The following is a 25255-nucleotide window of genomic DNA, read 5'->3' on the forward strand; positions in this document are numbered from 1 at the left end:
AATGGACGAGAATTTAATAACGAGTACTTTACACAATTTTGTCACAAAAATGGCATGGTATTTCGTTTTTCTTGTCCACACACTTCACCACAAAATGGAAAAGCTGAACGTAAAATACGAGCAATTAATAATTTCATCCGTACTAGCCTTGCACATTCATCTATGCCACCATCATTTTGGCACCATGCTCTACAAATCACCACATACCTTCAAAACATTCTACCCAGCAAGATTCTCTCACATCACTCCCCCACTCAATACTTATATCATAAGGATCCCTCGTATACACATTTACGTGTGTTTGGGTGTTTGTGCTATCCTCTCTTTCCCTCTACCACCATCAATAAACTACAAGCCCGCTCCACCCCATGTGCCTTCTTAGGTTATCCACAAAATCACCGTGGTTACAAATGCTACGATTTGTCTAGCAAGAAAATAATAATTTCTAGACATGTCATATTTGATGAGACCCAATTCCCATTTGCCAAAATACATACTCCCTCCACTCACACCTATGAATTCTTAAATGACGGCCTTCATCCAATTCTACACTACCACCTCCAAAATGATTCAAAACAAGATGAACCGGAACCACCTACAACTGAATCACCACAACCTGCCATAACACAGGCCTCACCCATTAATGTGACAAATCAAAGCATAATACCGTCTTCCCCTATACTTATTAACCCATTACCCCATCCACTCGTCTCAACTGAACTCACATCTCCTATGCATACTCCACAACAAATCCATCAAGAACCAACCCGAACCATGGCAACCCGCAGTATGCATGGAATTCATAAACCTAAAACTCAATTCAACTTGACCACCTCAATTACACCATCACCACTTCCCCACAACCCTAAGGCAGCCTTGTCCGACCCGAATTGGAAAGCTGCCATGTTAGACGAATTTGATGCTCTTATTAAAAATAAGACATGGGAATTGGTACCACGTCCACAAAATGTTAATGTTATTCGCTCTATGTGGATATTTCGTCACAAAAAGAAATCAGATGGGTCATTTGAGAGGTACAAAGCTCGACTTGTAGGTGATGGAAGATCTCAACAGGTTGGATTAGATTGTGATGAAACATTCAGCCCAGTTGTGAAACCAACGACTATTCGTATAGTACTTACTATAGCTCTATCAAAGTCGTGGTCCATTCATCAGCTAGATGTTAAAAATGCATTTCTTCACGGTGAACTTCAAGAAACCGTATACATGCATCAGCCGATGGGTTTTCGAGACCCAATCCATCCAGATTATGTTTGTTTATTGAAGAAATCTCTTTATGGCCTTAAACAGGCCCCTCGTGCTTGGTACCAACGGTTTGCTGATTGTGCACTCACCATCGGTTTTTCCCATAGCAAATCTGATCATTCTCTATTTATTTATAGGAAAGATAATGACATGGCATATATTTTACTCTATGTTGACGACATCATTCTTACTGCATCATCTGATGCTCTTCGTCAGTCTATTATGTCACTTCTTGCCTCCGAATTTGCTATGAAAGATTTGGGCACTCTAAGTTATTTTTTAGGCCTTGCAGTTACACATCATGCAGGTGGCTTATTTCTTAGTCAAAGAAAATATGCGTCTGAGATAATTGAACGAGCAGGTATGACCTCATGCAAACCAACAGCTACGCCAGTGGATACCAAATCTAAGCTAAGTACCTCATCAGGTTCTCCATACAAAGATCCTACACACTATAGGAGATTAGCAGGTGCATTACAATATCTCACATTCACGAGACCAGATATATCATATGCTGTACAACAGGTGTGCTTGCACATGCATGACCCAAAGGATGAACATATGAATGCTCTCAAACGCATTCTGCGATATCTTCAAGGTACTCTTGACCATGGCCTACATCTATATAAATCTTCTGTTTCTGGTCTCATCTCCTACACAGACGCCGATTGGGGTGGGTGCCCCGATACTCGACGTTCCACCTCTGGATATTGCATCTTCCTTGGTGACAACTTGATATCATGGTCATCTAAGCGTCAACCAACTCTATCTCGATCAAGTGCTGAAGCCGAATATAGAGGGGTTGCCAATGTTGTCTCTGAATCTTGTTGGATCCGGAACCTTCTCTTGGAACTCCATTGCCCAATTCCTAAAGCTACCTTAGTGCATTGTGATAATATTAGTGCAATATACCTCTCTGGTAATCCTGTTCAACATCAACGCACTAAGCATATTGAAATGGACATTCACTTTGTTCGTGAAAAAGTTTCCCGTGGACAAGTCCGTGTTCTTCATGTTCCATCTCGTTATCAAATTGCCGACATCTTCACGAAAGGTCTTCCGCGCATACTATTTGAAGATTTCAGAGACAGTCTCAGCATACGGCGGCCTCCCGCTTCGACTGCGGGGGTGTGTTAGAATACAGCAAGAGTTGATCACATTTATTATTCATCATTGTGTAAATAATTATAGTTAATTGTACAATAACTATTCATCATTGTGTAAATAATTATAGTTAATTGTACAATAACTCCCACCTTAATTGGAGTTAATGTATTGTTGTATATATGTTTGCCAAATCAATGAGAATAGACAGGCAGTATAATTCTTACAATAACAACTATCAAAACAATGTAAAAGTACACCTCCTTTTACATTTCAACAACTCAACAACATTGCATTATCAAGAATCATGCCCATACATTCAACAATCACATCTCACATAAAATTCATCAACATTCATCAACATTTATCAACATCCTTTTACAATTCATTTCCATTTACATCACATAAATCAAGTAAAATGGAATAACACAACAATTTATGATAACATCATTCTCAACCTTCCACAATCATTCAGGCACAATTACTTAGTCATATGTGACCTATTCACAAAAGATTCATAAGACTTTAGTGCATCAAGATTCATTTCTACTAAGTTCGTCTCCAAAAGTCACCATTTAAAAATAATAGAAGTTATGAACCAAAACCAATCCTACAAGCTCAATTGCCTATGCCATGTATTCTCACAAGTCACTTATAGGTGCAGTAGAGGATACATAAGTATTTCATCGGCCAAAAACGACGAATTCAAGAAAAACTCAAAGTTCGTCTCACTTTTTCACTTTTCACAAAATTTTCCATTTTCAAAGCAAAACAAGTTAGATCCATCACCTCATAGATTAGATAGTATTAAACACCTTAATTGAACTCATAAAACCCAAGTTTGAAGTTTGGAAACAATCCATAAGGTTTGGGTCGACTTAGAAATAGTTATGCGGATTTTTCGTAAAATTTTCCTAAGACCACCTTGGAGTATTTTCCTCATAACTCACAAACCAAAAATCATTTGCATGTCAAACCAAAGCCTCTGGAAAGCTAACAAAATTATCTACAACTTTCATGTTTACGTCAAAAGCCAAATCAAAACAGAAATGTGAGAAAAAGACGCAAGAACACAGAACAGGAGTGCTGGCTTCTGATCTGGATCAACTTCTGATCTGGGTCAGCTTCTGATCAGGATCAGCTTCTGATCTGGGTCAGCTTCTGATCAGTAGCGCTTCTGAACTGCTTCTGAACAGTAGCGCTTCTGAACAGTAACCGCTTCTGAACTGCTTCTGAACAGTAGCGCTTCTGAACAGTAACCGATTTTCAACTTTCACGTTTTCGCGCATAAAAATCAAACCGTTAATCCATTTTCGATGCCGTTTTCGCCTATAAGCTCCTGACACTTAGCTCTATCATAATCTACAGAAAAATTCAAGTTTCAACCATCCCAAAATCATTTCTCTCAAACCTCACATAATCATTTCTTATGCGAAAATGCTTAAACACCGACATTTCACACGAAAAACCCGTTTTCTCCCAAACAACTCGACTAACACAATCACAATATGAAAACAGAAATTCTACCAATTCTAATTCATCCAAAAACATCAAAAACTCAGTCGACAACCTCATATATCAAAATTTCATTTGGGTCCTTCACATGAACAACTTGACACAAATTTCACCAATTTGAACAACAACAACAACAAATCTCATCATAATTCATCATTTCAATGATACCCATTGCATCAATTCATCAACAACACATGTTAAAACAACAACAACAACATTTGAACATGAATTCATCAACAATTCAACAACCACAACTTCATTCATCATCAATTTCATACAAAAACATATCATGATCATATCTACCCATTTTGACATACAAATTCAACAACAACAACACAATTAACATTCAATTCATGCATATAATCATATCAACAAAATTAAGCACGAAATTCTACAACCAAAATCAAATTAAGCACTTAACCACAATTATGCAAAGAATTAGGGTAGAATTAAACTAAAGGATTATGATTAAAGCCTAACCCCCTTACCTCTAACACCAAGAATCTTTAATTCAAGCCTCAATTTAGCTCCTAGATGATGAATCCCCTCCTCTAGCTCTAGCCCTTGATCTTGTTCTACTCTCAAGCTTCTATCTCTTCTCTTCCCAAATGAAATGAAATGTGAAATGTTGTGAAACCTAATTTTCACCAACAACTAGAGTTTATATATCTGCTCTATTCAATTGGGCTTATCTCTCAAACCTTAATGGGCCTAACCCATTTCTATTCTAACACCCAAAATGTCACTACTCACTTAACGGTAAATTACAACACTAACGGTCACTTACCGGTAAATAAAATGATTACTACACTTTCTCTAGTAACTTGGTAAAATAATACTCTTACTAAGCACTAAAATAATTCTCATCCAAAATTACAAAATTACCCCTACTCTCAAAATGACCAAAATGCCCCTAAGTCCAAAATGACTAAAATACTCTTCTACACCGAATTCTACAATTCCCAACCAAAAATACACACAGATGCAAATAATCATATAATAGCAATGGTGGAGAATCTTTGGGCTATGAAGTCTCTTCTTAGAGGTTTTGAATTGGTATCGGGTCTCAAGATTAATTAATTCAAAAGCTCCTTGATAGGCATCAATGTTGAGAATGATTTTATGGAGATGGCTTGTAGTTTTTTGAATTTTTCAAAGGGGTGTGTTCCATTCAAATATTTGGGTCTTCCGGTGGGGGCAAATGTGAAAAGTATGTCAACATGGGAGCCGTTGGTGGAGAAAGTAAGTGGGAAGTTGAATATGTGGGGGCATAAGTACATTAGTTTTGGTGGTCGGATGGTGCTTTTAAATTCGGTTCTTAATGCGATTCCAATTTTTTACTTGTCCTTTTTGAAGCTTCCGGCACAAGTTTGGAAGCGGTTGGTGTGTATTCAAAGAGAATTCCTATGGGGTGGTGTTGGAGGGGATAGGAAGATTAGTTGGGTGAAATGGGAGTCGGTGTGTCAACAAAAAAGTAATGGAGGTTTGGGGATTAAGGATATCCGGATTATGAATGTTAGTCTTTTGGCTAAGTGGAGATGGAGACTTTTAGATGGGGGTGGTGCTCTTTGGAAAGAGGTTTTGGAAGCTAGGTATGGTGGTAGTGTCGGAGGTTTGTTAACGGAAACATTTATTGGGCGGCCGAGATTGGCGTCTTCTTGGTGGAAGGACATTGTGAAGATAGGGGAATTTGGAAGCCCAAATTGGTTTAATTCGAAAGTGGAGAGGAAGGTGGGTAATGGGCTTTCAACTAGTTTTTGGAATGAGGCTTGGAGAGGAGAGACGTCTTTCCGGGTTAAATTTCCTCGCTTATTTTTAATTTCGGCCAATAGGGAGGCGTTGGTGGGGGAGGTGGGGTTGGTGTCGGATCTTGGAATGGAATGGAGCCTAAATTGGAGGAGGCATCTCTTCATGTGGGAGGAGGAGGTCCTTGTTAGCCTTATGGAGGATTTGGAAGGTGTGAGGTTATCTAATGAAGTCGATGTTTGGAGGTGGAAATTAGAGGATCATGGTATTTTTTCGGTTAGTTCATCCTATAAGAAATTGGAAGGGCTAACTTTGAGTGAGGTTTCATGGTCGGAAGGGGAAAAAAGGGTGTTTGAGAAGTTGTGGAAGAGTCCGGCTCCTTCCCGTGTGGTGGCTTTTGCTTGGAGAGCTCTCCTTAATCGTGTTCATACCAAGATTAAACTTGCCTTGAGGAACGTGCTTGGGGCGGATGACTCTAAGGCTTGTGTGATGTGCAACAATTTGGAAGAATCTTCGACGCATCTTTTTCTTCATTGTGAGGTGACTAGTTCGGTGTGGTTCAAATAGATGCGGTGGTTAGATAATTTCTTCATTATACCACCTAATCTTTTTGTTCATTGGGAATGTTGGGGTGAGGGAGAAAGAAACAAAATGGTGAAAACGGGTTTTGGTTTGATTTGGCACGCTACGATTTGGGCTTTATGGAAAGAGAGGAACAATTTTATTTTAAAGGAGGTTAGTTTGGCGGTGGATGACATTGTGGAGAACGTGAAAGTGTTGTCTTGGAGGTGGGTGTTAGGTGGGACGCATTTGCCGGCTTGCCTCTTTTTTGAATGGTGTTGGAATCCTAAATTGTGCCTTGCTAGGGTAAATAGGCGGATGTTGTAACACCCTACTTCTATTAAGCGGTAAAACGCGCGAATAGACAAATATATTCTAGAAATAGATGTTACGTCTTCCAAATTAAAACATACATGCAAAAAGATCATGTTACATCACATAGCAGCGGAACATACATACAATTCATAAACCACCTCAAAGTCTCAATATAATAAGAACATATCCTCCAATCTCAAATACAAATAACATCTCAACTCCAAATACAAAGTCAAATAAACAACATGCAAATCGTATCCTAGATCAGAGCCCTAATCTAGACACTTGCATGAAAAAGAGGAACTCCACTCCTCGGCATCAACAAGCAAACAACTAAGCATCCTGCACGCCGTCTACCCGTCCATACAGAAAGGTAGGCGGTCCACCACAGACCACTGAGGGTTAGCATTACATCATCATAATCCATAAAATATTTAAACAAGAACATTGGAAATGAAAGATATATTCAAGAATACAAAATAACAAATCATACATGTATTCACAGTATTCATGATTCTCATACCATTCAAACCATTCCATATCATCATTCCAAGTTCATATCAATAAGTGTATCATACACGTATCACATATACATAACCCTCCCTCCTAGAACACTAGCATCACATAATCATTATTATCCCCCATCACTTACATTTCAAGCTATCACATTATTATCATAGCATAGCATACATATTCAACCTCTAATCAAGTCATCAACAAAAGCTCATCATTTATCAACATCAATCAATGAAAACATTACTCACTTCATTACTCATCTAGCATGCTTATCTCAATAAGTACAATTCGTCATATCGAAGTTATAAGCAAGTCATCATCATTATCAAAGAACATCACCACATCATATATGTATATATACATATAGAAATCTCACTTCATCATTATTATCAAATTAATTATCATCAAATAGATTCACCAAGTGCATAAGCACAAACAAATAAAACATCCAATTAGAGCATACTTCAATCATTCACAAAATTCCACCAAGGTATATATACACCAATCCACACAATCACAACATTCACCAATTTCACCAATCCACAAATTCACCAAGTCACATATTCAATCATGACACGACTCATCAATTAATCAAATGCATGCAATGTTTTAGACTCTTCTAGATGCATGTGGTACCAAACTCCTCCAAGGTCGTCACCTTATGATGCAACAAAAACATCATTATCAACGGCTATAATCAACGGCAATATGGATACAAGTATCCGGTCAACGGCAATATGGATATAACGTCCGAAACGACATATGATGCATGAACATATGACTCAATCCACAATGCATATGTTCACAACAATTCAACGGCTATAATCAACGGCTATAAGTCAACGGCTATAATCATCATTCAACTATATCATATAGTTCATATCTCCACATAGTTCCTTACATTCCAAATAAAAGAACAATTACAACATATGATCACAAACATCATATTCATCACCTAACAACCATTCATACCTCATCTCATAATCATATCAATCTAATCCATAAAGGATTCATAAGCAATTGGCCCTCAATGATCATTTTCAATCAAGTTCGTCTCAAAAAAATCACAACATTAAAATTAATTGAGCACCTAAGCCAAAACCAAGTAAACGAGCTCAATAGCCTATGCCATGTATCCTTTCAAGTCACACATATGTGCAGTAGAGATTACATAAGCATTTCATCGGCCAAAAACGATGAATTCATAAAAATCACAAGGTTCGTCTCCTTTTTCACATTTCACAAAAATTCTCATTTTCAAAGCAAAACAAGTCTAAACTTGATGACACCATTCACAACCATTTTTAGAAGTCATATAAACATCCTACATACTTAACCCTACTTCATTCTCTTGAGAAAACAAGTTTTCAGAAAATCAGCGTTCTTGAACATTCCTTGAACAATCAACGATAAGCTTGATTAAATCCAAGGAGTCAAGTTCAACTCAATTCTTTTGATGTTTCCATAGGTTTAGAAAGTCTAGAAAATAGTGAAAACATCGAAAGAATCGGTTTTGGAAGTCCGGAATTGGCCCCAAAGCACCCCAGCACAACACAACAGGGCAGACACCCATGAGGGGCTGCCAAGCCACGCCCAGGCATGGCTTCCTGCGCCCAGGCGCAAATGGGCAGCAGCCAGTGTCCTGAGCTGCGGTTCTGTGCAGTTCCAGTTTTCCGGTTTCGCCATTTCGTTCGTAAAATCTCGACCGTTAACCCAAATTCAATTCCGTTTTCGCCTATATTCTCCTAACACTTAGCTCTATCATAATGTATAGAAAAATTCAAGTTTCAACCATCCCAAAAATCATTTTCCATAACCTCACATCACACTCATTTTCCAAAACGGTTAACGCTCAATCTCATATGAAAATCCCGATTTCTCCCAAACCATTTCTCATTACCAAACAACAACCAAAAACAGAAAATCATTATACCATAACTCATCATAATCAACTTGTTTCATTCATTAAAAATCATTGACACTACAATTCAACTTAATCTCATCAAAATTCACCAATTCATCAATTTCCACAACTTTCAACAACAACAACATATTCATCACCAATTCACCATTTCAATGATACCCATTGCATCAATCCAACAACAACATATGTCAAGATAACAACAACAACATTTGAACATAAATTCATGCACAATTTAACACTACAACTTCAATTCTCATCAAACTTGCTCAAGAACACAAAGCACCAACAACTATGCATTTAAACATGTTAATTCACATACTAACATACAATTATCATGTAAATCATGTTCTCAAACATAACAACAACAATCATGCACGAATTTTACAACAATTAGATTCAATTCATCAATTTCACAAAAATGGGTAAGAAAGAAAAAGTTATGAATTATGGTTGAATTCTAACCCTCTTACCTCTAGCACCAAGATTCTCTAACCCAAGCTTCAATTGAACTCCTAGATGATGAAGCCCCTCTTCAAGCTCTAACCCTTGATCTTGTTGTTGCCTCTAGTATCTATCTCTTCTCTTCCCAAATGAAATGAAATGAATAATGTTTGTAAAACCTAGTTTCACCAACAACTAGAGTTTATATACTAGCTCTACTCAATTGGGCTTATCTCTTAAACCTTAATGGGTCTAACCCATTTCTTTTCAAACACCCAAATGTCACTACTCACTTAATGGTAAATTATAACACTAACGGTCACTTAATGGTAATTAAAATAATTACTACACCCTCTCTAGTAACTTGGTAAAATAATACTCCTACTAAACATTAAAAATAATCCTCGTTCAAAATTACAAAATTACCCCTACTCTCAAAATGACCAAACTACCCCTAAGTCCAAAATGACTAAAATACCCTTCTAACACCGAATTCTACGAATCCTAACCAAAAATACACACAGATGCAAATAATCACATAAGAGCACATATAACAAACACAAATAAATAATTAAAATAAAAACTAGCGAAAATCGGGCTGTTACAACTCTCCCCCACTAAAAGAATTTTCGCCCTCGAAAATTACCTGAAGGAAACAACTCCGGATACGAAACCTTCATCCTACTCTCCGATTCCCAAGTGGCACTCTCACCCGTCGGTCCAACCCAAATCACTTTAACCAAAACGATCTCCTTGCCACGCAAACGCTTCACTTCATGATCCTCAATCCTAACTGGCCAAGTCTCAATAGTCAAATTATCCCTTACTTCCAAATCATCCACTTGGATCACATGAGACGCATCATACACATACTTCCTCAACTGAGACACATGAAACACATCATGAAGATTCGACAAAGATGGTGGTAACGCAATCCGATACGCTACAACCCCAACCTTCTCAACAATCTCAAAAGGTCCAACAAAACGAGGAGTTAACTTCCGACACTTCAAAGCACGTCCAACACCGGTTACAGGATTCACTCTCAAAAACACATGATCACCAACCTGAAACTCAAGGTCTTTCCTCCTCTTATCATGATAACTCTTCTGCCTACTCTGAGACGCTTTCATCTTCTCTTGGATCATCTTAACCTTTTCCGTAGTCTCTTGCACAACATCCGGTCCTAACAAAGCACCCTCACCTGACTCATACCAACACAACGGAGTTCTACACCTCCGACCATACAAAGCCTCAAACGGTGCCATCCCGATACTAGAATGAAAATTGTTGTTGAAAGTAAACTCAATCAACGGTAAACATTCAACCCAACTGACACCTTGCTCCAACACACAAGCTCTCAACAAATCTTCCAAACTCTGAATAGTCCTCTCTGTCTGACCATTCTTGATCTCCTCCAGAATATTACTTGTCAGCTTCAACATTAGCCTTTCCAGGGTGATAACTCAGCTGAAAATCAAAATCCTTAAGATACTCCAACCACCTCCTCTGCCTCATATTCAACTCTTTCTGGTCAAACAAGTACTTCAAACTCTTATGGTCACTGAACACTTTAAACTTAGAACCATACAGATAATGCCTCCAAATCTTCAGCACATACACCACGGCTGCTAATTCCAAATCGTGAGTCGGATAATTCTTCTCATGCACTTTCAACTGCCTCAAAGCATAAGCCACAACCTGACGATTTTGCATAAGCACACCACCAAGACCCATCTTAGAAGCATCACAATACACACCAAACGATTCCTTCGGATTCGGCAAAATCAACACTGGAGCTGAAGTCAACCTCTTCTTCAACTCTTGTAAACTCTTTTCACACTTAGCATCCCAAACATACGCTTGCCCTTTCCGAGTCAACTGCGTCAATGGCAACGCCAACTTAGAGAATCCCTCAATGAACCTCCGATAATAACCTGCCAACCCAAGAAAGCTTCTAACTTCAAAAACAGACTTAGGTGATTCCCACTGCAACACTGCATCAACCTTCGACGGATCCACGACAATACCACCTTTAGAAATCACATGACCAAGGAAACTCACTTCCCGCAACCAAAACTCACACTTCGACAACTTAGCAAACAACTTATTCTCCTTCAAGACTCCCAACACAATCCTCAAATGCTCGGCATGCTCTTCTTCAGACTTCGAATACACCAAAATATCATCTATAAACACTACCACAAAACGGTCCAGAAAAGGATGAAATATCCTATTCATGTATTCCATGAAGACACCTGGCGCATTAGACACTCCAAATGGCATCACAGAATACTCATAATGTCCATACCTCGTTCTGAACGCATTTTTGGATATATCTTCCGCCTTTACTCTAATCTGATGATATCCTGACCTCAAATCAATCTTACTGAACACTTCTGCACCAACCAACTGATCCATCAAATCATCAATCCTCGGAAGCGGATACCGATTCTTGATTGTCACCTTGTTCAACTGCCGATAATCCACACACAATCTCATGCTACCATCCTTCTTCTTAACCAACAATACAGGAGCACCCCACGGAGAAACACTCGGTCTGATAAACTGTTTCTCAAGCAACTCTTCCAATTGCTTCTTCAATTCACCCAACTCTGATGCAGACATCCAATAAGGCGCAATCGAGATAGGACTCGTTCCCGGAACCAAATCAATTGCAAACTCAACTTCCCTCTCCGGCGGTAATTCGGTAATGTCGTCCGAAAAAACTTCTGGAAACTCTTGCACTACCGGCAAATCACCAACTCCTTTCTCACTACTTTCCTTCAAGGAAGCAAACATCATGATCACACAAGATCCAACTCAAAATCAACAGGAACCTTAACACAAACCACAACCAACTGAGCCTCTGCAGCCAAAGATTCCTTCCCTTGCCAGACCAACAACTAGAAGCAACCTGCTAATCCCCCACTACGCTCAAACCCACCTAAAAGAACGGAACAACACCACAAGTACCGACAGTACTCTCGTACATGTCGCATACAACAGGAAATTCAAAGAATACTAGTCCGGACAAGACCGACCACGGCTCTGATACCAACTTGTAACACCCTACTTCTATTAAGCAGTAAAACGCGCGAATATACAAATATATTCTAGAAATAAATGTTACGTCTTCCAAATTAAAACATACATGCAAAAAGATCATGTTACATCACATAGCAGCGGAACATACATACAATTCATAAACCACCTCAAAGTCTCAATATAATAAGAACATATCCTCCAATCTCAAATACAAATAACATCTCAACTCCAAATACAAAGTCAAATAAACAACATGCAAATTGTATCCTAGATCAGAGCCCTAATCTAGACACTTGCATGAAAAAGAGGAACTCCACTCCTCGGCATCAACAAGCAAACAACTAAGCATCCTGCACGCCGTCTACCCGTCCATACAGAAAGGTAGGCGGTCCACCACAGACCACTGAGGGTTAGCATTACATCATCATAATCCATAAAAGATTTAAACAAGAACATTGGAAATGAAAGATATATTCAAGAATACAAAATAACAAATCATACATGTATTCACAGTATTCATGATTCTCATACCATTCAAACCATTCCATATCATCATTCCAAGTTCATATCAATAAGTGTATCATACACGTATCACATATACATAACCCTCCCTCCTATAACACTAGCATCACATAATCATTATTATCCCCCATCACTTACATTTCAAGCTATCACATTATTATCATAGCATAGCATACATATTCAACCTCTAATAAAGTCATCAACAAAAGCTCATCATTTATCAACATCAATCAATGAAAACATTACTCACTTCATTACTCATCTAGCATGCTTATCTCAACAAGTCAATTCGTCATATCGAAGTTATAAGCAAGTCATCATCATTATCAAAGAACATCACCACATCATATATGTATATATACATATACAAATCTCACTTCATCATTATTATCAAATTAATTATCATCAAATAGATTCACCAAGTGCATAAGCACAAACAAATAAAACATCCAATTAGAGCATACTTCAATCATTCACAAAATTCCACCAAGGTATATATACACCAATCCACACAATCACAACATTCACCAATTTCACCAATCCACAAATTCACCAAGTCACATATTCAATCATGACACGACTCATCAATTAATCAAATGCATGCAATGTTCTAGACTCTTCTAGATGCATGTGGTACCAAACTCCTCCAAGGTCGTCACCTTATGATGCAACAAAAACATCATTATCAACGGCTATAATCAACGGCAATATGGATACAAGTATCCGGTCAACGGCAATATGGATATAACGTCCGAAACGACATATGATGCATGAACATATGACTCAATCCACAATGCATATGTTCACAACAATTCAACGGCTATAATCAACGGCTATAAGTCAACGGCTATAATCATCATTCAACTATATCATATAGTTCATATCTCCACATAGTTCCTTACATTCCAAATAAAAGAACAATTACAACATATGATCACAAACATCATATTCATCACCTAACAACCATTCATACCTCATCTCATAATCATATCAATCTAATCCATAAAGGATTCATAAGCAATTGGCCCTCAATGATCATTTTCAATCAAGTTCGTCTCAAAAAAATCACAACATTAAAATTAATTGAGCACCTAAGCCAAAACCAAGTAAACGAGCTCAATAGCCTATGCCATGTATCCTTTCAAGTCACACATATGTGCAGTAGAGATTACATAAGCATTTCATCGGCCAAAAACGATGAATTCATAAAAATCACAAGGTTCGTCTCCTTTTTCACATTTCACAAAAATTCTCATTTTCAAAGCAAAACAAGTCTAAACTTGATGACACCATTCACAACCATTTTTAGAAGTCATATAAACATCCTACATACTTAACCCTACTTCATTCTCTTGAGAAAACAAGTTTTCAGAAAATCAGCGTTCTTGAACATTCCTTGAACAATCAACGATAAGCTTGATTAAATCCAAGGAGTCAAGTTCAACTCAATTCTTTTGATGTTTCCATAGGTTTAGAAAGTCTAGAAAATAGTGAAAACATCGAAAGAATCGGTTTTGGAAGTCCGGAATTGGCCCCAAAGCACCCCAGCACAACACAACAGGGCAGACACCCATGAGGGGCTGCCAAGCCACGCCCAGGCATGGCTTCCTGCGCCCAGGCGCAAATGGGCAGCAGCCAGTGTCCTGAGCTGCGGTTCTGTGCAGTTCCAGTTTTCCGGTTTCGCCATTTCGTTCGTAAAATCTCGACCGTTAACCCAAATTCAATTCCGTTTTCGCCTATATTCTCCTAACACTTAGCTCTATCATAATGTATAGAAAAATTCAAGTTTCAACCATCCCAAAAATCATTTTCCATAACCTCACATCACACTCATTTTCCAAAACGGTTAACGCTCAATCTCATATGAAAATCCCGATTTCTCCCAAACCATTTCTCATTACCAAACAACAACCAAAAACAGAAAATCATTATACCATAAATCATCATAATCAACTTGTTTCATTCATTAAAAATCATTGACACTACAATTCAACTTAATCTCATCAAAATTCACCAATTCATCAATTTCCACAACTTTCAACAACAACAACATATTCATCACCAATTCACCATTTCAATGATACCCATTGCATCAATCCAACAACAACATATGTCAAGATAACAACAACAACATTTGAACATAAATTCATGCACAATTTAACACTACAACTTCAATTCTCATCAAACTTGCTCAAGAACACAAAGCACCAACAACTATGCATTTAAACATGTTAATTCACATACTAACATACAATTATCATGTAAATCATGTTCTCAAACATAACAACAACAATCATGCACGAATTTTACAACAATTAGATTCAATTCATCAATTTCACAAAAATGGGTAAGAAAGAAAAAGTTATGAATTATGGTTGAATTCTAACCCTCTTACCTCTAGCACCAAGATTCTCTAACCCAAGCTTCAATTGAGCTCCTAGATGATGAATCCTCTCTTCAAGCTCTAACCCTTGATCTTGTTGTTGCCTCTAGTATCTATCTCTTCTCTTCCCAAATGAAATGAAATGAATAATGTTTGTAAAACCTAGTTTCACCAACAACTAGAGTTTATATACTAGCTCTACTCAATTGGGCTTATCTCTTAAACCTTAATGGGCCTAACCCATTTCTATTCTAACACCCAAATGTCACTACTCACTTAATGGTAAATTATAACACTAACGGTCACTTAATGGTAATTAAAATAATTACTACACCCTCTCTAGTAACTTGGTAAAATAATACTCCTACTAAACATTAAAAATAATCCTCGTTCAAAATTAAAAAATTACCCCTACTCTCAAAATGACCAAACTACCCCTAAGTCCAAAATGACTAAAATACCCTTCTAACACCGAATTCTACGAATCCCAACCAAAAATACACACAGATGCAAATAATCACATAAGAGCACATATAACAAACACAAATAAATAATTAAAACAAAAACTAGCGAAAATCGGGCTGTTACAGATGTAATGCTTGTTTTTGGAAGCTGCATTTTTCTGGTGTGTTTTAGGTTCTGGCAGTCTGGTTGTTTGCCTCGCCTTCTCTTTGTGTGCCTGCTGCGGGTTTGTTTCTGTGTTGTTCAGCAGGAGTGCAGCCTGCTGTCTTGATATTTTTGGTGTTTTAGGGTTTGTGGGGTTCAGCAGTGTTTAGATGCGGTTGGGGTGTGAGGCAGGGATATGCCTATGTCTGCCTCTAGTTTCCATACCGGTTTGTGCTTGGATTTTGTATTGGTGTGTTTCGGTGTTCAGTATATTTGCGGCACCCTCCTGGTATTTTTTCCCTTTCTCCGCGAGTTTAAGTGCTTCTGGCACTTTCTCGACGAGAATAAAATTTTGCTATTTAAAAAAAAAATTGGATTAATGCAGCAAAACTTGGAAACTTTTTTTATTTATTTCAAGAGCTTAGAAACTTAATACTCCCTCCGGTCATGTTTACAAGAAACATTTGACTTTTTAGATTCATTGAATAATTGATGTATCTGGTCTATATTCTAGACCACATACATCAATTATTCAATGAATCTAAAAAGTCAATTGTTTCTTGTAAATAGGACCGAAGGGAGTAGTTGTTTAAAGCTCAATATATTTAGTCAAAAAAGATCATTATACAATATCGTATGAAGTCAACAAAAAATAAATATTAAAACATCTAAAAAAACTTAATAATATACTAGTATTGTTTTTTAAAAATTTGAGGGAACCATGACCACCGGTGGTCCATCTTCTAACTTCATTCCTAGTCTTAGCCATACATTGCCAAAAAAATATAATCTCAATGGATGTAAAAAAGCCTACCCAAGTTTTTTTTTGTCAAAAAAAAAGCCTACCCAATTATTATGGTCAATTGGTCATCTAGAAATCATTAAATATTTTATGGGAAATGTTAACCAGTGTCCCTAGGGCACTGGTTAAGGAGTTAAATATAGAAGTATCTTATATTGAGAGTGGATCTGGATCCCCTACTGTAGCTGTTTCATGCAGTTTCACGCAATGGTCGATCTCATCCATTGAACATTGATTGAACGGTTTAGATTATTCTGTCAGTTTTAACACATTTTGATCTCAACCACTAAAATCTGATCGGATGGCTCACATGCATTACAGCACCTGCTGTTACAGCAGGAAATCTTCCTCATATTGAAAGTTGTGCTGTCATTGCATTAAAATCTTAAAAAGTGTTCTTTTTAACTTAAAATTTCCACTTTTGACTTCCTTAACCAGTGCCCCGGGGACACTGGTTAACATGACCCATATTTTATTTGTGGGATCTAGAAATCATTTGATTAATCCGTGTGAATGTATTTTTGATGTAGTTATCATAATCATACATAAAAGAGTCAATTTTAAAGTCAACAAGTTGTTAATTAATCTTTAAAAATAAAATAAAATTACTGTATTAAGGCCAACAAATTAAGATGTACTCATAATTGAAACTTGCCTAATACTACTACAAATCTTAGGCAAGAGTCAAAATCATTAGTTAGAAACAATTCAATCTTCAATCAATAAATGACCAACAAATTCTTCATAGACCCCACTTTCCTTTCCTTCCTCAACCAAAACTCATCAAGTCGGCACCTCCTTCATTTATTTATACCACTCAAAATAGTTCAACAACAAAAAATCACTTATCTCCAATAATCGATTATTTATTCTCCTAACTTCCAACTTTCTTTGCAACATCCAAACAACAATGTCATCACCAAACAAACCCAAACCCTTCCTCCCTTGGAAATCTCGCATTTCAATTTCATTCATAACCGCTTTAACAGACGCTTCACGTCGCTCTAACGGCACCGTTAACCGCCGTTTTCTTAATTTCTTAGATCGCAAATCTTCCCCTAACGCCATCCCTGTTAACGGCGTTTCCACCAAAGACGTTATCGTTAACGCCGAAAATAACGTTTGGTTCCGTCTCTTCACACCCACTACCACCGTCAATTCCGCCGGAGATAACATCGACACCAAAACCGCCACCCTTCCGGTGATCATTTTCTTCCATGGAGGTGGATTTACCTATCTCACCCCTGATTCCTTTGCTTACGATGCTGTTTGCCGGAGATTCTGCCGGAAAATCAACGCTATTGTCGTCTCCGTCAATTACCGTCACACGCCGGAGCATCGGTATCCATCGCAATACGACGATGGAGAAGCTGTTTTGAAATATTTGGACGAGAATAAAACGGTTTTACCGGAAAATGCTGACGTGTCAAGATGTTTCCTCGCCGGAGACAGTGCCGGTGCAAATTTGGCACATCATGTTGCGGTTAGGGTTTGCAAAGCAGGGCTCCGAGAAATCCGGGTTATCGGGTTGGTATCGATCCAGCCGTTTTTTGGTGGGGAGGAGAGGACGGAGGCGGAGATTAGGCTCGAGGGATCTCCGTTGGTGTCGATGGCGAGGACTGATTGGATGTGGAAAGCGTTTTTACCGGAGGGATCGGATCGGGATCATGGCGCGGTTAATGTATGTGGGCCGAATGCCGAGGATTTGTCGGGTTTGGATTACCCGGATACGCTCGTTTTTATTGGTGGGATTGATCCTTTAAATGATTGGCAAAAGAGGTATTATGATTGGTTGAAAAAATGTGGGAAAAAAGCTGAGTTGATTGAATATCCAACTATGATTCATGCTTTTTATATTTTTCCTGATTTGCCTGAATCTGGTCAGTTGATTATGCAAGTCAAGGATTTCATCAGCAAAGTGTCCAATTCTAGATTATGATTATTGTAGTAATAATATTAATAATAATAAATTCATAGTTGTGTGGTAATTGAGGTTTGATGTATTATTAGTAGCAGTTAAGGTCTAGACATGCAATGCTACATGTTGGGTGTCCTAAAATTAGAAGTTATGGACCACAACATATGAGATGTTTATGATGTTTTCGTTTAAGGAGCATGCTAAATTAATAAGTATAATGTGAGTGAGTGATCTTAATTGCTTTGTTTAGTGTTCACATTTTGGAAGTTTTATATAGTTCGTATTGAATTTATAATCTAGGTTTGCATGATTTGATGATTAGTTTGCTTATGCATGGTTTGGAATTGACATATGTGCTAGAATAAGTGTTGTTACTACCCCACTTGTGCACAAATAGTCAATTACTTGATTTTGTGTCAGATGTAGGCGAAGACAATTTTGGTTAAAAGATTTTTTGGACAATGTTATGTTGGGTGGGAAGATAAAACAGTTGGAGATTTCCAATAACTTCTCTCTTGTAGTAACCACCAATCTGTTTTTGACCTCCATTCACATCATCATGTTGTACTCTTTTACAAATTAGGGTTAATACTGTCTTACCTTCTGTAATATGGATAATTTTCGATTTTCCATTCTGTAAATTTCTAAAATGTTTTACCTTCTGTAATATGGATAATTTTCGGTTTTCCATTATGTAAATATTTCTTTTGGTTTTCGTTCTGTAAAATATATATTTTTTGGTTTTGGACCTTCATGGAAAATTTTATCCCATGTAATTTGAGATCCCATGTAATTTGAGAAAATTTCAATTTACCCCCTTGTAATTTGAGCAAATTTTGGTTTACCTCCTTGGTAATTTGAGCAAATTTTGGTTTACCCCCTGCCATATCATCGATTTTGTACAGTCAGATGTCCTAGGGGGTATTTTGAAACATATATATATTTTTTACAACGACCGAATCCAAAAAATATATTTTACAGGAGGCAAACCAGGAAATGACCTATATTACAGTGGAGTAAAACATTATTAACCCTACAAATTAATATGCTGAAACAATTTGGTAGTGATCCAGAATGGGGAAAGACTTAGATGTTATCAAGCACGGACACTTTTTAAATTAGGCATGTTTTGGTGTCAGACATATGTTGTGTTTGATACCGACACTACATCAATACATATAATAACATCGAATATGTGATTTATTTAAATTATTAGCGGTGTCGACATGTCAGTGTCTGTATCGTGTCTTGTGTTCATGTCCACATTCATGCTTTATATTTTGAGTGTCATTGGACTTTGGTGTCATTGGATGCCATTGGACCAGGTCAGATGTTGAGGTGAAGTGATGTGGCAGAAGATGACGATGACTCTTAGAGGGTTTACCTTCAAACACTGATGATAAAGTTAGGAATTTTACTATTCTCCTTACACTTTTTGCTCGCACTGTTTGGACAATTATACCCCTGCGTGAGTTAAGTCACGCTGCGTGTCTTAACTCACGCACCTTATGAGTTTTGCGTGACTTAAGTCACATACCACTGGCCTGTGCGCGAGTTAACTCACGCACGTTGGCCGGTGGTCAGAACTGAAGAACACGCGTTTTTTGGACTTTGGTCAGTTTTTCAACATTCAATCTACATGTTTTTTTACGTTTTTTTTGACCACATTAATGGTATTTATAACCTATACTAACATTCCCACCTATAAATACCCCTCTATACCTCTCTATTTCCTCACACCATATCACTTTCTCTCCATCCTCACTCTCTCCCTCTATTTCTCTTCTTTCTTTCTTTATTTCAATAGTCTCTTTGGGGGCAAAAGTGAGCAGACTTCTTGGGGCAAAATAGTGAGTAGCCCGCTTGGGGAAAAAAAGATCAACATTTGGGGTAAAATTAAATTTGCCTTTTTTTACCCAAAAACTTTTTACCGTGGGTAAAGAGAATCTTCTTGGGTATAAAAAGAACCAGATTTAAATTTACCCCAAGTTGATGATGTCTTTTCCCCCAAGATGGTTGGTCATTATTTTACCCCAAGAAGACTGCTCACTTTTTACCCCAAGAGGGTAAAAAGAAAATAAGTAGATTATTTAGTGAATTCGAATAAATGTATCAATTATTGTATGAATTCTATTAATAAAATGAGGTGTTGTTATATGTATTAATTTTGTTCCTTTCTTTTTAATTTATATTTGCTTTTATTTTCTGATTTTGTATTTAATGAATAAATCCGAATAAATATTAATTTAGTTCATTTCTTTTTATTTATATTTGTATTTATTTAATGAATAAACTCGAATAAATATTTATTTTAAGTGCATAAATAAATTAGAATAAAGCAAATAAATTATTTATAATAACGTAAATAACTTAATTTGAATAAAGTAAATAAATAAATTAGAATTTAGAAAACGAATAATTTAGAAAATAAATAAATTAGAATAAAGTGAACAAACAATTTAGAAAATAAATAAATTAGAATAAAGTGAAAAAATAAATTAGAATAAAGTAAATAAAATAATTTGAATATAGTAAATAAATTAAAAAAATTAAGTTAAGTCACTCTGCGTGACTTAACTCTGCGCACATTTCTACACTTACGTTAGTTAACTAACGCAGGGATAGTTTAGAAATTTCTGCTGGGCGCGAGCGAAACTTGCTCGGAGAAGAGCAGAATTCTAAAGTTATTTTGTGAATGAGGGTAAGAGGTTTTGTGATTGGAAATGTGTGTTTGTCTTTAGTTGGTCAGGAACAGGGCGTAAAGGGCTTTCGGATATTTGAAAAGATTAAGAAAAAATAGAATACCATAAGTTTTAAATAGGTGTTTGGTGGTTAGGAGGACGCATAAGTTTTAAATAGTGCAAGGATAATTATGACTGTTTCTATGAAATAGGAGGTCCGGCTTTCATAATAAAAGTAGACTCTAATAAAATAAAAACGTACTTTTTAAAGAGCAATATTCTATTTAAATTGAAAATAACATCTGTAAACATAAATTGATTTCTTTAAAAAAAAATCCGTAAACATAAAAAATATTTATCATTGTAATTAACACAAAAAATATCCATACTCTAATCAATACTATAAAAATACAGCTTCAAATGATTATTTTTTTTATCAACCCTTCAAGAATGATGAAGGTTGTTAAGACGAGTATGGGCGAAAAAAGTTTATAATGATTTTTTTAAGGGAATAATTATAATGTTTGTTGTTAAAACTTTGCAATTTAATGATATAGAAAAAATAAATTAGGTTTTCATCTCTTTTTCTTTGTTTTGATCTGTTAAGTTTCTTATGATATAGAAACATAATTATCTTATGTACTCCAATAAAGCATTTTAGTGTACCTCTGTGTATGGTTATTTGCCTTTGTTTGCTATTACCATGTTTGGAATTTGTATTGTGCAAGGGAATTTTTGTACACATTACTTATTGAACATTTTAATTTTATTCTAGATGAATAATGATGATATTGACGAAGAATTTCAAGATTTGGAAGCACAAGATGAAGAGATATAAATGTTGGTGTGTCTGGTAGATATTGGTGGTCGCTTTGAAGATGTTATATTGATTGTGATCGATGATAATGTCATTATTGTCATTATAACTAAGGATATTGATTAGAAATAAAAAAAAATAATATTATGTATGTAATTTTGAAGATGTTATTTTCATTGTGATCAATAATGACCGATATAAATTTCATTTTATATAATTTTTTAATTTAGTATCATGTTACAATTTTATATGAAGTTTTTATTTATGTTATTTTACAATTTTAGTATCAAATATATATATTTTTTTAAAATAAAAAAAAAGGATTTTGCAACGTTTTTTGACTGTTGGGGTAGTTAAGAAGAGGACATTAAATACTGGTCTCCCAGAACGGTTCCCTTAATGGCAACGGTGAGAGGCGTAGCGACATACCCTAGAAAACCGTTCCCAAAGACTACCAATTGCTACGCTTTTGTTCTTCAGAATGGCAAAATACCGTTGTTATTTGGATCATTGAAAACCGTTCTGGTAGACTACAGCAACAGTTTTTTCGCATTTCGCAACGTTTATTTATCATTGCGGTAAGATGAATATGTTGTTGTGAATATAGGATAGAAAAACAAACATCCTATATAGAAACTTTGCAGATTAAAGAAGAAAAGTATAAACCTCATGAAACATGGAGTTTTAATGAAGAAAATTTTGCATGTTATGAAGAAGATGAAACACATAGATATCCTCACCTTTTTCATACAGAAAACCCACATCTCAACAATATAGCTTGTATGTTAGCTTACATAATCAAGAATTGTTGTTATAAAAAATTTCACCAAAGAATGGATGAAATTCAAGAAAGTATTTTGAAACTCTTAGAAAATAAAGAAAGATATTTAACCCTAGATGAGTTATCTCAATTTCTTACACCAGAAATAATTAAAATTCAAGAAAAGTTTCTGAACCTAAGGAAACTTCTGAATCTAAACAATTAACTATTAGACCTCCATCTAATTTCTTTTGATGGATGATATAAAAGAAGCCCTTAATAAGCAACTGGAAAATCTAGAAAGACTTATGGTTTCTTTGGATATTAGTGGAAAAGGTCAAGAAACCTTTGATGACAAACCAGAAGATAATAATCAAATTATCTATGACTTTAGCTCGGAAGAAGCTAATGAAACCGATAATGAAAACCCTCATTATGTAAAAATAGAAGAAACTGAAACTTCAGGAACTAAAAGACCTGCAAACTTTGAAAAAGAATTCACAAAATAAAAATTTCAAAAAATAACTCATTACTATGAGCCTTCACAAAATCCTTTTCAAGGGCAAGAAATTCTAGATATAGATTGTAGTATAGGTATGCAAAAGATTTAAGAGATTGGTATAATACAAATAATGTATTAGTCCAATTAAATGAGGATCTTAGAAATTTGAGCGCTATTGATACCTTCAACTATCTGCAATATAAAACCAGAGGAAATGCATATAAATACATTTCAACTCTACCTTCAGAAGTTATGGCAACTATACCCTTAACTGGATTCTTAGTAACAGACTGGGTGTATGGTCTATTATTTAAAGAATTCAAAGGATGGAAAGATACCATCCAATCAAAAATAGCATTTTTCGTACAGAACCTTTAGAAGATAACCAATCTAAAAATTTGCAATATGTGTTATGTAGATAACTTTATTTGTGAATTCCAAAACTATTATTATAACATAGATAATAATACCAGAAACTCTAGGAACTTGATAGAATTATTCTATTTCAAGTTACCAGAAAAAGTTTCAGAGCAAATTAAGTTGTACTTTGCATGAGCCCTCACAGAAGGAAAAGTAGATAACACCCTTGGTGGAAGAATAACTTGCCTAAAGATCTGGCTTCAAGAGAAATGTAGCCAAAAAATAGCTAAAAGAGAAGCTCAAGTATCCCTTTGTTGTAATAAATTACAAGACAAAGTAGGAAACTATGGATGTAACCATAATCCTAGAAAAGGGTCTAGATGATCAGAAACATCATTATAAGAAAAAGAGATTTAAGAAAATCCTGTTTAGAAAATTTAAGAAGGGAGATAAAAAATTCTTTAGAAAAAAACCACCTCATCCAAAAAGAAAAACATAGCCAAAAGGTAAAAAATCATGTACATGTTGGCTATGTCATGAAGAAGGTCATTATGCAAACGAGTGTCCTAAGAAAGATAATCCAAAGAAAAATGTCCTACATGCTATATATGCTTTAGGATACGAACATATAGAATCAGACATTAGTTCTAATGACGAACTTTATGAATATTGTACTGAGACAGATTCAGATGTCGTAGAAAATACTTGGTAAAGGAAATCCGAGTGCTACATTCATAAAAATAGTGTTAGGAAATTATAGTTGCAGACAAGTCAAAACATCATATATGGTTTCACCTTAGAGATGCTTCTATAGAAATTGAAGGATGTAAGTTTTTCATTCCAACAATTTACCTCCATGATTCAGGACTAGATTTAATCATAGGAAATAACTTTTTAAAGTTATATGAACCATTTACTCAAAGAAGAGATACTACATCACTTCATTGGAAAGACTTAGGAAATCCTAAGAATAGTATGTTATACCCTAATTTTGGACCTAAAAATACCAACTCAATTCTTGTCTTGCATTATAAGTCGTTTGAACTGTCTCTGATCAATTGCATCTTTCTCTGCATTTTATTTCAATGTTATTTGCAAATTTCACACACAAGGGTATTTTAGTCATTTCCTATGTCAAATTTCTCTCAGTCTTTCAAAATTTTGGTTGAGTCCTTTCAAGTAGTGTGAATAAGTCTTCATTCCAAGTCTATGTCAAAATCCAGTTCAAGAATTGCATTTGAAGTCATTTTGAGTCAGTTTTGCCCCTAGGGGCATTTTAGTCTTTTCATGTGTTAAAGCTCTGTTTAAACCCTTAAAATTGTCTCTGAGTCTTTCAAGTTGGTTTAAATAAACTGTTGTCTCATTTCTCTATTAAAAATCCATTCTAAATTTGCATCTGAGTCATTTACAGTTGTTTTAGCCCCAGGGGCATTTTGGTCATTTCACACGAAATTTCGGCAGAGAGAGG

The 25255-nt window shown here is 36.0% G+C and overlaps 1 protein-coding gene and 1 pseudogene across 1 annotated transcript; both read left to right on the forward strand.

Annotated features, from left to right (window-relative positions):
• Positions 1-17454: 17454 nt before the first annotated feature.
• Positions 17455-18904, forward strand: LOC146917012 (putative carboxylesterase 18). The gene has a single exon (XM_085718852.1). It carries the CDS (start codon positions 17660-17662, stop codon positions 18686-18688), a length of 1029 nt encoding a protein of 342 aa, XP_085574978.1. The 5' UTR covers positions 17455-17659; the 3' UTR covers positions 18689-18904.
• Positions 18905-23179: 4275 nt separating this feature from the next.
• LOC146917013 (uncharacterized) lies at positions 23180-24499 on the forward strand (annotated as a pseudogene).
• The last annotated feature ends 756 nt before the right edge of the window (positions 24500-25255 follow it).

Source organism: Medicago sativa, chromosome 6, assembly GCF_051527215.1.
Source record: "Medicago sativa cultivar Bolivia chromosome 6, Bolivia_mono, whole genome shotgun sequence".
NCBI lineage: Eukaryota > Viridiplantae > Streptophyta > Magnoliopsida > Fabales > Fabaceae > Medicago > Medicago sativa.

Excerpts from the sequence above, each read along its gene's own strand:
- LOC146917012 (XM_085718852.1), top strand. The coding sequence starts at position 17,660 with ATGTCATCACCAAACAAACCCAAACCCTTCCTCCCTTGGAAATCTCGC.